The sequence below is a fragment of the Cyprinus carpio genome, chromosome B4 (genome assembly GCF_018340385.1).
Source record: "Cyprinus carpio isolate SPL01 chromosome B4, ASM1834038v1, whole genome shotgun sequence".
Classification (NCBI taxonomy): Eukaryota; Metazoa; Chordata; class Actinopteri; order Cypriniformes; family Cyprinidae; genus Cyprinus; species Cyprinus carpio.
This window is the reverse complement of record NC_056600.1, coordinates 31476301-31492010: the sequence shown is the minus strand read 5'-3', so window position 1 is coordinate 31492010 and position 15710 is coordinate 31476301. Positions and strand designations below refer to the sequence as shown.

At 37.7% G+C, this 15710-nt stretch overlaps 1 protein-coding gene across 3 annotated transcripts in view; it reads left to right on the top strand.

The window, feature by feature from the left end:
- Positions 1–15710, top strand: part of LOC109065237 (NACHT, LRR and PYD domains-containing protein 3-like) — an 80941-nt gene that overhangs the window by 41067 nt on the left and 24164 nt on the right. For 2 of the 3 annotated variants that reach the window (XM_042722894.1, XM_042722897.1), the window contains 3 exons: positions 406–579; positions 677–850; positions 12896–13069. In XM_042722894.1, coding sequence (XP_042578828.1) covers positions 406–579; positions 677–850; positions 12896–13069 — 522 coding nt within the window. The remainder of the gene's footprint in view (positions 1–405; positions 580–676; positions 851–12895; positions 13070–15710) is intronic. The other variant, XM_042722895.1, reaches the window with a different exon arrangement.

Below are 15710 nucleotides of genomic sequence, written 5' to 3'. Positions count from 1 at the left end.
TTAGCCAGATTAGCATGCTAAGCTAAATAGCTGAAGAGTCTCATTAGAACGAATAGCAAGCGATTAGCATCTTATGCTAACTATCATAAATCAACTAGCACAGTCACTGTCAACTTCCGAGAGGTACTTCTCGGGAACGGCAGTGAATATCAAAAATCTGTTCAGTCATTTCTATACAGGGACAATGAATGATGAACTCACTACTTATATATAGTCTAATAATGTATTAACTACAGTTTATAAACTACTAATGGACTATAATAGTTTTGAAATAATTTATAAGTTCTTTGTTATTGTATTCCTATTATAATGTGTTTAGTACAAACATACACTCCAGATTATAAACTATATAGCCTGTTTGATCATTACACATTAATATGGCTATTTGTTTTGTTCTTTTCACAGGCTGTGTGGGTGTAATCTCACTGATCAGTCCTGTGAAAGTTTATCTGTAGCTTTACAGTCCTCAAACTCTGTTCTGAGAGAGCTGGACCTGAGTAACAATGACCTGCAGGATTCTGGAGTGAAGCTTCTTTCTGATGGACTGAAGACTCCAAACTCTAAGATGGAGATACTGAGGTTTGAGTTTGAAATACTTGATTATTTATTATTTATTAAAAAAAATCACAATGTTAAGATTAATTCTGTATGCAATTACTGTGTTCATCTCGTTCAGATTTTCCTTATGTAATCTCACTGCAAAGTCTTGTGAGAGTTTGTCATCAGTTTTACAATCATCAAACTCCATCCTGAGAGAGCTGGACCTGAGTAACAATGACATGCAGGATTCTGGAGTGAAGCTTCTTTCTGATGGACTAAAGAGTCCAAACTCTAAACTGGAAATACTAAGGTAAATGGTTTTCCATAAAATAATTAACAAAATGCTACCACAACAACTGGACATTGAATTTTGTCAACAAATGTTGTACCTGCTCTTAAAGGAGTGCAGGAACAAGAGACAAAAACATTTGCAGTAATTTGTTTTCATGTTTATACAGTCTGTAGATGTGGATTATATTGAGATTGAAATGAAAAAATGGTCTGAAACAATTACTGAACAAACTGCAAAACTGCAACAAAGTTGAGTAGTGAGCTCACTGGATATTACTGATATTAATTTACTGTGCAGATTCTGTAAATCGTAAAGCCCTGCCTAGGAGGCTTAAAAAACTTTTTAACTTGTCATTCAAACAACAAACTGATTGGTGCATAATGAAGTTCAGCAGAGCAGAATGAAGAATGTAAAATAATGGGGGGACAGTTTGTCCATATCTGATTATTGGTGAGGACGTGTGCTCCTCAGTGTCTGTGGTGGTTACAGTTCTGGATGAAAGTGAAATAAACAGAGTGTATTCAGTTTACGCCCATTTAGATTGAATATGCAACTCTCATGACCAGTGTTGGGCAAGTTACTTCCAAAATGTAATGCATTATATATTACCAGTTACTGTCTTTTGAAAGTAATTAGTTACATCACAGTATTACTGTCTCTGAATTGTAATGCGTTACACTACTTTTAGTTACTTTTGAGTTACTCTCACCAAAATATCCACAGAAGTATGACTGGGCATTCTAAAATGCCAAAATGTAGCTTGTTATGTAGAGCAGTGGTTGGCAACAGGCGGCCCGTGGGCCAAAACTGGCCTGCAAGCAATAATATCTGGCCCGCAGCCAGATTATTTTGATAGCGGCTTGTTGTGAAATAGATCTGTCATAACAGCAACAGTTTCTCACAATCAGAGTATGTGAGCGGAGCGTGGAGTGAAGCGGTGTGATTTTGAATGGAGCGAGGAGCGGAATTTTTTTTTTTTTTAAACGTGGTTTTCACTTGTGTAATGATCCAGAACTTGACATGGGATCCATATGCAGGCTTTATTGCAGAAACTCGTAGTTGTACAGGCAATGGTCAATACCAGCAATATCAGCAACGTAGGGAGAACAGAGAATCAAAATCCAGTAAACAAGCATAGGGTCGGTAGGCAGGCAGCAAAGGTACGTAAAGGAGATCAAACAGGGTCGGTAACAGGAAAACAAACACGGGTAGTAACGCTCAGAAATGACAGACACAGCAAATCAAGACTTCACGTTGAACTCCTGTGATAGTCCAGCTTTTATACAAAAGTCCTGATGAAGAGCACCTGTGACGGTGATTAGAGTCCAAGGACAGGGCTTGTGGGAAATGTAGTGTAGTCAGTGTAAATGAATGGATGGATGGGTGTGTGTCAGTATTCAGGTGAGGGTGTCCTCTGCTGGCCAGCAGAGGGAATCACGGGGTTCGTCTCCGTGACAACTTGCTCCTAGAGTGCTCCACCACCGCTCCATCACGAGTACAATTCATGCCAACGACCCGTAATATAACTGCATATTTAGCAAGAATTCACATCTTAAACATTTAGCTAGTTTGATAGAGAAGGATCACTTAAATCAGAAAGATTGTGGAGGCTATGATGACAACAATGGACATGAGCATGAAGTTCTCAATGAATTTGTTTGTTCCTTCTATACTAATTTTTTTTTCAGCTGAAAGCTTGATTTAAAAAATGTATTACAACACTTATTCACACGCAATCGCTCTACCAATAATGCATTCAAACAAATGTATTCTTACAAGGCTACTTCATCTGTATCCAATTTTGAATGAGCAGAAATCTGTAAGAAATGCATCGATCCGTAGATAAAATAACGAAAACGTAGTTATTGTCATTACAAACAAAATTTGCACTGCAAAAACAGCAATTATACCTTTTAATGCTGACAAACATGTTATTAGTTTGTCATGTGTTAGGAAAAAAGTTTGCACACTAGTGTTCCAATAAGCCACTTTAAAACTCTCGTTATTTAATTGATTTTATTTTTTAATTTACATTATGAACAGAACTGTGATATTTAAAACAAACTGAAATACTTTAGAAGCAGAGAGAAAGCACAGTCTGTCACAGGCAATTCTAGTTGCATTTTTCATCAATATGGTCTGGCCTGCCATCTAGTGGCAAATTTTTATTTTGCCTGATGCCAAACTTACTTGCCGCCCCGATGTAGAGGGTGATGTGGTAGGTCTACTATAGCATTAATTTATAAAATCATATTAAGATACTGGTATGTGAGTCTACATTAAAAAAAATTTGTAGTGTAGGTTAAAAATGGATGAGCACAAACTGCTTCATTACATTCAGAAATAAAGCAGAATGTTATAATGCAGAAACAGTAAACACAATAGCTAGCTGATAGGATATTTTGAACAGTATTCAGAACAACACAATAATTAAAAATATAATTTGCTAATCAAGCCAAAATAAATTAATTTAAAGCTAAATAAAAGCAAAAGGCATTGTTCTCACACAGCTCTCATTAGGCACGAATCCAATTAAAAGTTTCCATATTTACGTCATGATGAAAACTATTATTTATTATGTAAACAAGGCTTTGTACATAATGCGCTTTCCAAATAAAATAAATAAATAAAAATAAAAGTAAATAAAAAAATAATAATTCTCTTCACATAAGCAAATATGTGCTTGGCCCAAGCTCAGGCTGAACAGCATGGATTGTACTACAGACTATTTAAATTAACCAGTTTGACTATATCTTTTTCTGATAATGAACAGGCTGCAAAGTTTTCAATGCTGTGTGTGCATGAGGCACCAGCGCAATCGAACAGTGGAAACGTAAAATACTCGGCACTTTTGAATGATCTGTAGAGCATGACCAAAAAGTACAATGTGTACACTTTTATTTTAGGAAGGGACTTTTGTCATCTCGGTTTCCTTTCCATGAACTTGTTTGTAGAGCACCGTGCCACATAAAAATTAACCAAAACTCAGCAGCATATCACTCTTTTACTTTCATTTTTTTTAATGTGTTAATTAATGAAGTCAAATATATTTCACATATTCTTTCCTTTTACAACCCAAATTCCGGAAATGTTGGGATGTTTTTTAAGTTTGAATAAAATGAAAACTAAAAGAATCTAAAATCACAAGAGCCAAGATTTTATTCACAATAGAACATAGATAACAAATGTTTTTAAAATGTTTACTATTTTACATACAAAATGAGTGTCTCAAAATATTTGGGACGGGGGCATGTTTACCACGGTGTAGCGTCTCCTCTTCTTCTCAAAACAGTTTGAAGACATCTGGGCGTCGTGGTTATGAGTTTCTGGAGTTTTGATGTTGGAATTTGGTCCCATTCTTGCCTGATATAGGTTTCCAGCTGCTGAAGAGTTTGTGGTCTTCTTTGACATATCTTTTGTTTAATTATGTGCCAAATGTTCTATATAGGTGAAAGATCTGGTCTACAGGCAGGCCAATTCAACACCTGGACTCTTCTACTATGAAGCCATGCTGTTGTAATAGCTGCAGTATGTGGTTTTGCATCGTCCTGCTGAAATAAAAAAAGATTGTGATTTCCAACAAGAATGTCAAATTTGGACTTGTCTGACCATAGAACACAGGACACAATGGCGCTTCTGGACTGTTCACATATGGCTTCCTTTTTGCATGATAGAGCTTTAGTAGGCATCTCGACAGTGGTTTCTGGGAGTATTCCTGGGCCCATTTAGTAATGTCAATGATAGAATCATGCAATGAGTGATGCAGTGTCGTCTGTGGGCCCGAAGACCACAGGCATCCAACAAAGGACTTCTGCCTTGTCCCTTATGCACAGAGATTTCTCCAGTTTCTCTGAATCTTTTGAAGATGTTATGCACTGTAGATGATGAGGTTTGCAAAGCCTTTGCAATTTGACGTTAAGGAACGTTGTTTTTAAAGTATTCCACAGTCTTGTTACTCACTCTTTTACAGTATGGATAGCCTTTACCCATCTTTACTTCTGAGAGACTCTGCCTCTCTTAAGACATCTCTTTTATAGCTAATCATGTTACAGACCTGATCTCAGTTAACTTAATTAATTGCAAGATGTTCTCCGAGATGAATCTTTTCAAAATGTCTTGTTTTTCAGCTGTTTGTTGCCCCAGTGCCAACTTATTTGAGACCTGTAGCAGGCATCAAATTTGAAATGTAAAATTTCTGAGTTTAAACATTTATGTTCTCTATGTTCTACTGTGAATAAAATATTGGCTCATGTGATTTGAAAGTCTTTTAGTTTTAATTTTATTCAAATGTAAAAAACGTACCAACATTTCCGGAATTTGGGTTGTATATATATAGACTATGATTTAATAAAAACAGATTTTGGTATATTTAACTTAATTTCAGATGCTTGTCTGCGCTCGTTTGCCACATTCTTTCTCTTTTCCGAACCCGCAGATCTCTTCGTTAGCTTAGTGTTAGTGGCACCAGTCCAGGTGCTTCTTCAGTTCCTTCTTCATCTTCACCTGTCCTTTAATCTGGTTGACCGTTGGGGTGCCACAGATACAGTAGGTGGACAACCAGAATAGGTAATACCTATAATACCACAGGGCCGCGGCGTTAACAGCAAGTCAGTCGCGTGATAAAATCATTCGCGAAACTGCCGCCAGGTGGCGCAAAGGGACGGATTGCAAACTGGTTTGTAAACGGAGATGAAATGACAAAGTAAAACAAGAATAACATTATAAAATAACATTGTAACAACCTTAAAAACCATTAGAAAATTTACAGTAAGTTAATTTCAAGACATGGGATAGTCTTAGGCTACAGTCTATGCATCAAAAATTAAAAGAAAGACCTTTACACAAAGGCTCTTATGCATGCTATTGTTATTTAACAGTCATTACACACACATATATATATATATAAACACACACACGGATTAAAAGCTAAATGTTTTCATTTCGGTTCGTTCTTGGTAAAAAAAAAAATCCTTCAGGGTCCATATCCATTTAAAATAATTCTTATTAATTGATATTATTCTTGATTTTTCAAACTGCTAACACTTTGCAGTTTTGAATTATGCCTTACTGTGTGACCAAAAATGGAGTATTATCTGTTTCAGCTGTTTGATTACGCTGGTGCCTCATATTCATTGGAAACAGCGTAGCCGTTCACCTTGCCATTCGGCGTGAGCAGCGGTCCACTTTGGCATATTTTTGCTAATTATGATTTTTTTTTCAGTCTATACTAAAACACGCGTGAACTACAAAGCCTATTTTACCTAATGAATAATAGTTAAGCTTCAATTGGGCAACATCACGAATATGGAAACGTTTGGATTTGTCCCGAATGAGAGAGGTAAGTCCAACCTTACCTTATATTTTGCTTTAAATTATTATTATTATTATTTTTTTTTTTTTTATAGCTAAGCCTATATTATTATTATATACTGCAATTATACACTCACCTAAAGGATTATTAGGAACACCATACTTATACTGTGTTTGACCCCCTTTTCGCCTTCAGAACTGCCTTAATTCTACGTGGCATTGATTCAACAAGGTGCTGAAAGCATTCTTTAGAAATGTTGGCCCATATTGATAGGAAAGCATCTTGCAGTTGATGGAGATTTGTGGGATGCACATCCAGGGCACGAAGCTCCCGTTCCACCACATCCCAAAGATGCTCTATTGGATTGAGATCTGGTGACCATTTTAGTACAGTGAACTCATTGTCATGTTTAAGAAACCAATTTGAAATGATTCGAGCTTTGTGACATGGTGCATTATCCTGCTGGAAGTAGCCATCAGAGGATGGGTACATGGTGGTCATAAAGAGATGGACATGGTCAGAAACAATGCTCAGGTAGGCCGTGGCATTTAAACGATGCCCAATTGGCACTAAGGGGCCTAAAGTGTGCCAAGAAAACATCCCCCACATCATTACACCACCACCACCAGCCTGCACAGTGGTAACAAGGCATGATGGATCCATGTTCTCATTCTGTTTACGCCAAATTCTGACTCTACCATCTGAATGTCTCAACAGAAATCGAGGCTCATCAGACCAGGCAACATTTTTCCAGTCTTCAGTTGTCCAATTTTGGTGAGCTCGTGCAAATTGTAGCATCTTTTTCCTATTTGTAGTGGAGATGAGTGGTACCTGGTGGGGTCTTCTGCTGTTGTAGCCCATCCGCCTCAAGGTTGTGTGTGTTGTGGCTTCACAAATGCTTTGACTGAAATAACCACTCGTTACAACCGGGGTATGCAGCAAAGTTGCTCTTCTATCAGCTTGAATCAGTCGGCCCATTCTCCTCTGACCTCTAGCATCAACAAGGCATTTTCGCCCACAGGACTGCTGTATACTGGATGTTTTTCCCTTTTCACACCATTCTTTGTAAACCCTAGAAATTGTTGTGTGTGAAAATCCCAGTAACCGAGCAGATTGTGAAATACTCAGACCGGCCCATCTGGCACCAACAACCATGCCACGCTCAAAATTGCTTAAGGAGATTGTCTTGACCAGGACCACACCCCTAAATGCATTGAGGCAACTGCCATGTGATTGGTTGATTAGATAATTGCATTAATGAGAAATTGAACAGGTGTTCCTAATTATCCTTTAGGTGAGTGTATTTATCCATTAGAATTATATATTTTTAATTCTTGTTCTGTTCTGATAGTTAAATTTAAAGGAATTGTTGTAAAGTGAGGGGTTACTAAAAATATCCTGTTGGTACATTATAACACTATTAGGCCTGCCGTTATTATTTCTAAATGTAATAAAATGTGACTAATACATGACATATATTTTTTCCTCTCAAAAACTTGATTTATTTTTAGCATGTTTTTAAAAAACATGCAGTAAACAAAAATAGGCGATTAATCGGTTAAAATGTGTTACTGTGGGTTAACAAATTTACATTATAGTATACTTAGAAAACAAGTGTTTACTCTTGTACAAAATAAGGGACAGAATAAGGGACGATCCAAATATTTGTAATGTACAATAATCTGCCTGCAGTTAAAAAGTTATCAGAAATAATCATATTTGTTTTGCTTCACCCATTTATGTACAATTATAACAAAAAATTCATACTGTCAGGGATTCACCGTCACAGCCACCCCAAATCATCACCTACACCTGATCCTTATTACTCCCGATCCTAATCACTGGAGTACTGATCACATGCACCTGCATCCAGCAATCACCATCAACTATAAAGCTATCATCATGACAGTACTCCAGTGTCCGGTCTACCGTTCACTTCTCCGAACAGTTGCCAGACTCATCTCCTCTAACTTGCTCTTTCTCTACCCCCAGATCTCCATTGCCTTCCTCCAGCTAATCTCCATTGCTGTCTCCCCCTGTCTTACTCACCAGAGCTCTAGGCTTCATCCATTCAATGACTTTCCATATCGTTGTCATACTGCATCCTGTAAATAAACCATCTGCTTCACTAACCCTCCGTCTCTATCCTGGTGTGTGACAGAAGACCAGACCTAACACGAATGTGATGGCTGAAGACAGACTGTGGTGTCTGCGGCAGGGCGGTTGGGAGTTGGAGGTGTATGTGGAGGAGTTCCTGGAGCTCTCCAACCAGGTGAGCTGGTTGGATTCTGCTCTCGGTGTCTGTTTTCGGCTGGGGCTGGATGATGATGTCATCAGCTGTGATCTTCCCACGAGTAGTTTTTCCCTGATCGAGCTGGTAAATCATGTCCTTTATTTAAGTGGTTCTAATTCCGAGGTCGAAGAAGTTCCCCATCCCAGCCAAATGGTCTGACCGCCCATCTCCTCCCAGCACTGTCTCTGTACTCAGCCTAGATATGCCGGGATCATCCACATACCTGGCCAATGGTTCTGGGCACCCCTCGCCTCATGTGCCTTCCCGTACACGGGGAGGGACCTCAAACAGCGCTGACCTGGGGGCCAAAGTATATGACCCCGCACTATAATCTGTCAGGTCAGTGCTAAAGGCTGCTCCCCTTCCGCTACCTCCAGCCATCGTGGTCCTCTGCCCCAAAGTGCTGGCCTCTGCCTCTGATGCAGGCCCACTGGCTGCTGCCACCGCACTCACCCCGACCCAAACAAGGAGGATGAGGAGGAAAAGACTGTGCTCAGCCCTCATCCTCGCTCCTGTTCCCGAAGTAAGTCCAGGAAGGGCTCCCGATTTCCAGTTCAGCCCAGGATGGGCTCCTGATCCCCAGTTCAGCCCAGGAAGGGCTCCAGTTTCACCGTTAAGCCCAGGGAGGGCTCCTGATCCCTAATTGTTGCCATATGGCAATGCTATGCAATAGAGGGTTAAAATGTTTTCATGTATACAAGATTAAAAATGAATAAATAATTAAAAATAATTCTCAAGTGGTGATTTGGGCCCCTAGTGACCCAGTGAGCCTATATGCCTGGCTTACTCATGCTCATTCGTAACAATGGGGATGCAAAGTAGGCAACAGGCAGCAGGTCCAAATGCAGTTTAAGATCCTTTTAATGACAATCCACAGAGATATATATATATGCCAAATACATGATGGAACCAAGAAAAGATCATCAGAAACACAGGAGGTAAAACTTATCAACAACTCACACTGACAATAGCAGACCAGGGCTTAATATACACAAACACAGGACCAAACAGGAAATGGAACACGCTGAACTAGGTGAACCAGGTAGACAATAATGAAAACACAGCATGATGGGAAATGGAGTCCATAACCAGAACAACAGGCAGAGACACAAAACACGGGAGGCCAGGACTGTGAGAGGTACGGGTGGCAGAGGCGAAACAGAGGGTGAAGGCCACGGATGATTCCACAGAGCAGAAGGTTGAGACCAGATCAACACCATAGATGAAGCTGACAGAACTAAAGGCAGCAGCCACGGAGGAATCAGAGTGGAGCCAGAGGTAGAGCTGATTGAACTGAAGGTGATGGCCACGGTGGAGTCAGCGAAGCAGAGGGCAGAGACCAGAATGAGGCCAAAAGTAAAGCTGATGGATGCTTGACCAGAAGGTGGCACAGATGAGACAGATGGCGGTCTGGGCAGAGCTGGTGGAGAACATGGTGGCTTAGGTGGGTCCGGCTGAATTGAAGGCCAGAGACTTGAACTGAACTTGGTTCCGGAATGGATTCTAGGACTAGACTTGGCTCAGAAACAGAAACTTGAACTGGACTTGGCTCCGGAACAAATTCTTGGACTGGACTTGGCTTAGGACCAGAGACTTGAACTGGACATTGCTCCGGAGTGGGAGTACAATTAGGTATACCCCTACTTTAAGTTATTTTAAGAAATGATGATGATGATTATTACTATTACTGCATAATTAAAACAGTACATAAAATGAACCAAATGCATTAAGTTGTACTAATGTGTTTTTTACTATATATTATATATTGTACTATATTGTGTTATGTAAGTGTATATATATATATATATATATATATATATACTTTTTTTACTTGTATAGTTGTAGTTTTATTACACTGCATTGACTATTGTATGCACTTTTGGTGTTAAAAAGGTGCTTTATAAATAAAATGTATTATTTCTGCTCTCAGTCTGTGCTCTTTTTTGTCTCAGGATCTCAGTTCTGTTTCCTTTTTTTGCAAATACTCTGCTCTGTGCTCAGGCTCAGCATGCCTACGTTGTCTGTAAAGAAGATTTGTGCTGAATGTTTCATTCATCATTAAGCCTCTGGAGTCTAAGGGTATTTTTGGGGCCTGGAGAAGTTTTGTCATGCCCTGACATTTGTGATTTTTTCAGTTTCTTATAAATATCTAAATGGCTAAAGTCTAATCTCACTGTAATCAGCACAATACTGGGCTATAATAATATGTGAGCAGCATGTATGTACATGATTGTGTTTTTGAGAAAAAAAATGGTATGCGTGGTTAGTGAAAAACTAAAAATTTTAAATCACTTGAATAAGGCAATAAAACACATACAGAAAATTGGTTCCCAGGAATTTTGAGAACTGGAGCTTGTAGCCTGGAATTTTTTTTTTTCTAAATGATGTGAAAATCATCTTGTTTTTACTCACTTACAGAAAACAATATATTGATTTAAATTTTCTAAGACACTTTTTGTTGGTAAAAGTCATATGCGAGTAGGCGTCAACTATCATGAATTCACACCTGAGAAGACAAAGACCTGCATAATGAGCTGCATAATGAGCCATTCAGTCAGCTGTGTCACTGAGAGGGATGAGTTACAAGAAAGAATGTGAGGACAAAATAAATGTTTATAATTTTATGTTTGTAGTTTATTTAGAATATATTTAATTATCCCACAACATAATTTAATATTCACTTGTGAGTGCAGTTAAACAGTTTATTAGGAACAATCAAAGCTGACTTTCAAACTGATTTTTTTTGCATCATTACTCCAGTCACACAATCCTTCAGAAATCCTTTTTAACAATCTTATTTTCTACAAAAAAACATTTATTGTTATTATCATCATCATCATTATTATTATTATTATTATATTATTATTAATGTTGAAAAGAGCTGAGAATATTTTTTTTTAGGTTTTTTAGGGGGGATAAATTGAAAGAACAGCAATGATTGTTACATTTGTTACAGTTACATTTATTGTTACATTTATATTATTTACATCAAGCTTTTGAATGGTATAGTAGTGTATATTGTTATTGAAACTTCATAATATTTCACTTGATTATACATTTAGTCAGGAATTATAGTTTGGAAAAAGTCTTTGGAAAAAGTCTAACTAGTAAAATGTTTACACGTTATGTGAAAACTAGTACAAGTATATAAATAAATAAAAAAGAGACTTACTCATGTTTATGATCTCTGATCTCTGCTGAATAAAGTGCTTCGTTCTTTTTTCTGAGGAAATCCAAATCTCAAATCCTCAACCACATCACATCTTTTTTGGGTTGTTTGTTTTTTATTTCTTTGATAGGGAAGCAGTTAAGTTAAATAAAAAAAAACTTAACAGTCTCGCTGCATTGTCTTCTGTTGTGTGTGGGCGTATTCAAAAGCCGCGTGCTTCAGTGAAAACATTTGAATCTCAAAGGCGCGCTCGGCCAGCGGGGGCGTGGTCGCATTAGAAGATAATGAAGGTAGACGTGAAAAACAGACATCGCGTTGTTTTCATATGGATTACTTTATCACAGAATATTTGTTTTCAGCAGCACTTGTTTAGTTTAAAAAGTAGACATGTCAGGCTTTCTATAGATATCTCTCTCATGTCTCGGTGTTGAGTATTCACTGAGTTACAGTTCAGTTTTAATGACGCATTTGTAACTGGAGATCAGCGCAGACAAAGGCTGCAGACAGCACTCCTTGTTTGTTATCTTTATTTTATAAGTGGACAAAGTTTTGTTGTTATTATGTCTGTATACAAAAAAAGGTAGACCCTTTACAGATTCGATTGATGTATTGCTCTTATCTGTACGATCAAAACTGAAAGTGTAATTTAAGTTCTTTTCGGGGTTATCAGGAGAAAATACCCCAAAACGCGTATACGCGTTAATCGACTCCAGAGGGTTAAGCATAACTGTTCAATAAACTAAGAAAGATATACATTGACATTTATGCATTTAGCTGACTCTTTTATCCAAAGCGACTTACAGTGCATTCAGGCTATACATTTTTTTTTTATCAGTATGTGTGTTCCCTGAGAATTGAACCCATGACCTTTTGCGCTGCTAACGCAATGCTCTACCACTGAGCCACAGGAACATATAAATTAATAAATCATTAAAGTGTCATTTTGGCACAAATCTCTCATGTGGGTGGGGGTAGCAGATTAGATTAGAACATTAGAAGTGTTGTCTTATCTTTATATTTTTTTCTTTCACTACTTTGTTGACATAAGATTTCAGGAGCAGTATTGTGCCACTATTTTTGTGTGAGAGATCTAACGCTTTTGCATTTAAATGCAAGATATATAATGTTCAGTGATTTGGGGGAATATTTGTTTCTTTTTGATAATGCTAAATGAGCACAAAAGTATCTTTATTGCGACCAGTTGTTTTTATTGAACAATCAGTTCAATATACTGTAAAAAGGAACAACAAACAAACTAATGTCATGTGGACTGCTGTTGTGTTTTTGTAGGTTGTCTGGCTGTATGGTGACAGAGGAAGGCTGTCATTATGTGTCTTTAGCTCTGAGTTTAAACCCGTCACACCTGAGAGAGCTGGATCTGAGCTACAATCACCCAGGAGATTCAGGAGTCAAGCTGCTCTCTGAAAAACTGGAGGATCCAAACTGCTCACTGGACAAACTCAAGTATGTCAAGCAGGAGGAGTTTTTGGGTTTTATTGTTTAAACTTTTATGTGTCTCTGTACAGTAGGTGGCCAACTAGAATGTGTTTTTTACCACCATGGGCGGCGCTGCCGTGTCTGCAAAATGCATTTGCAGCTTTTGACTGCTGAGTGGCACTTTAACCACAAGTTATTAAAAAAATGCTTCAAAGTGCATTTTTACAAATAGCCGTCAGGTTTGCCTCGCTGATGTTACATTTGATGGCTTATATATTAAATAATAATTTATATATTAAAATTCCTTTATTAAAACAGCATGCATTTTTGTCATGCACATACTTTGTCAGAATAAAGGACAGGTAACGAATATACATGGGGAATATCTGTTCACTAATTAAGAAATTGTTGCGTATTTTTTGAATTATTTCCTTTATTTTAGTACAATGTTAGAGACTATAATTTCATCCCCCTTTATTTAGGCCTAACTAAAACAAGAAACAGGTAAATTAAACTTGGCACAATTTAGCTAAATCACTGAAACTGAAAAGAAGGGACGGATTAATAAAACTTCCTCTGTTTAAACTCAAGTTCTCTCATTATAATCATGCTGATGACTGATAGCCTACTCTGTAGGTCTATACTGCTGTGATCTGTTTCAGTCTCTCTGTATCATAACATTTTAGAAATTGCATTCTTTTTTTTCTTCATTACAAATCTTGTTTTTATTTTGTCTCATTGCATGTAAAAAATAGTTCACTTTGTTATGCATATGCAAAATGTGAAACTGCAATCTTCTTCACAGTCTAGTGAGTGAAAAAAAAGTGAGTGACGTGACATACAGCCAAATATGGTGACCCATACTCAGAATTCGTGGTCTGCTTTTAACCCATCCAAAGTGCACACACACAGCAGTGAACACACACACACCGTGAACACACACCCGGAGCAGTGGGCAGCCATTTATGCTGCGGGGCTCGGGGAGCAGTTGGGGGAGTAAAAACTCTCTAAACACTAGGCCACAACTTCCCCAAAACTATAGCATAAGACGCAGACAACTGATACTTTGTTTTGACCCTCTGGAGTCGATTAACGCGTATACGCGATTTATTAAACACAAGTAAAGGGTCTACATTTTTTTTGTATAATAATAACACAAAACTTTGTGCACTTATAAAAGAATCTTTTACAAACGCGTCATTAAAATGAACTGTAACTCAGTGAATACTCAACGAAGAAGAGACATTTAAAAGCCTGACATGTCTACTTTTAAACTAAAACAAGTGCTGCTGAAAACGACTGCGACAAGAGCATGTCCGTTTTTCACGTCTCCCTTCGATTTATTGAATTAAGAATTTAAGAATTTTTACGTTTGAGATGTTTGCGATTGTGACAAGAGCACTATTTATTTAGACCTTCAATTTATTTTAGGTTGCTTCGCGATGAGAGGCTCTGTCAACCCAGATGTAGACTTGTGAAAATTTATTGTTTTTATAACCTCTGGAGTCACATAAGTAAACATTTTAAACAAAGATACGCGTTTTGGGGTATATGAAGTTTTCTCCTGATAACCCTTGATGTAATAATAAAAGAACTTATGTAAATTACACTTTCAGTTTTGATCGTACCAGATTCTAAGTGCAATACATTAATAATAATCGAATCTGTAAAGGGTCTACTAAATGTTTTTTTGTATACAGACATAATAACAACTGAAAACTTTGTGCACTTATAAAATAAAGATGCAAACAAACAAGGAGTGCTGTCTGCAGCTTTGATTTTGTCTGCGCTGATCTTCAGATACAAACGCGTCATTAAAATGAACTGTAACTCATATGAATTTTGTACTCAACGTAAAGAGACATGAGAGAGATAGCTCATTATGCAGAAAGCCTGATTCATGTAGTTACGCCTTTTAAACTAAACAAGTGCTGCTGAAAACAAATATTCTGTGATAAAGTAATCCATATCTATGAAAACAACGCGATGTCATAACATTTGTTTTTCTCAAAAACACAATCATGTACATACATGCTGTCTCCCTTCATATATCTTGTAATGCGACCACGCCCCCGCGCCGAGCGCGCTTTTGAGATTCAAATGTTTCACATAATTTAGAAAGCGCGCGGCTTTGAATACGCCCACACAACAGAAGACAACGCAGCGAGACTGTTCTTCACGCAGGTTACGTAGCAAGGGCTTTTTATTATTAAAAAGAAAACAGTTTGAACTTCGCGATGCCAGAGGTCCTCTTTTTATAAGGAATAAGACATAATTCACCCCAATCAGAAAGGTAGTTGATTTTATTTGGTTTTTGAGGATTAGAATAGTGAGTGATTTGGATTTCCTCAGAAGAAAGACTCCCAATCGAAAGCACTTTAGTCTCAGCAGAGATCATAAACATGAGTACAGTTCTCTCACCTTCAATTTATTTAGGTTTATATACTTGAACCCTAGTTTGCTCACATAACGTGTAAACATAAACTAGTTAGACACTTTTCCAAAGTGTTTTTTCCAAACTGTGTGTTGTTGACTAACTGCTAATCAAGTGCAAATATTATGAAGTTTCAATAACAATATACACTAATTTCTGACCATGGGTCAAATACTTGCTGAATGTCACTTCACTTTCACTTTAACTTTAAAAGTTAGAGGGTCAAATAAAGAT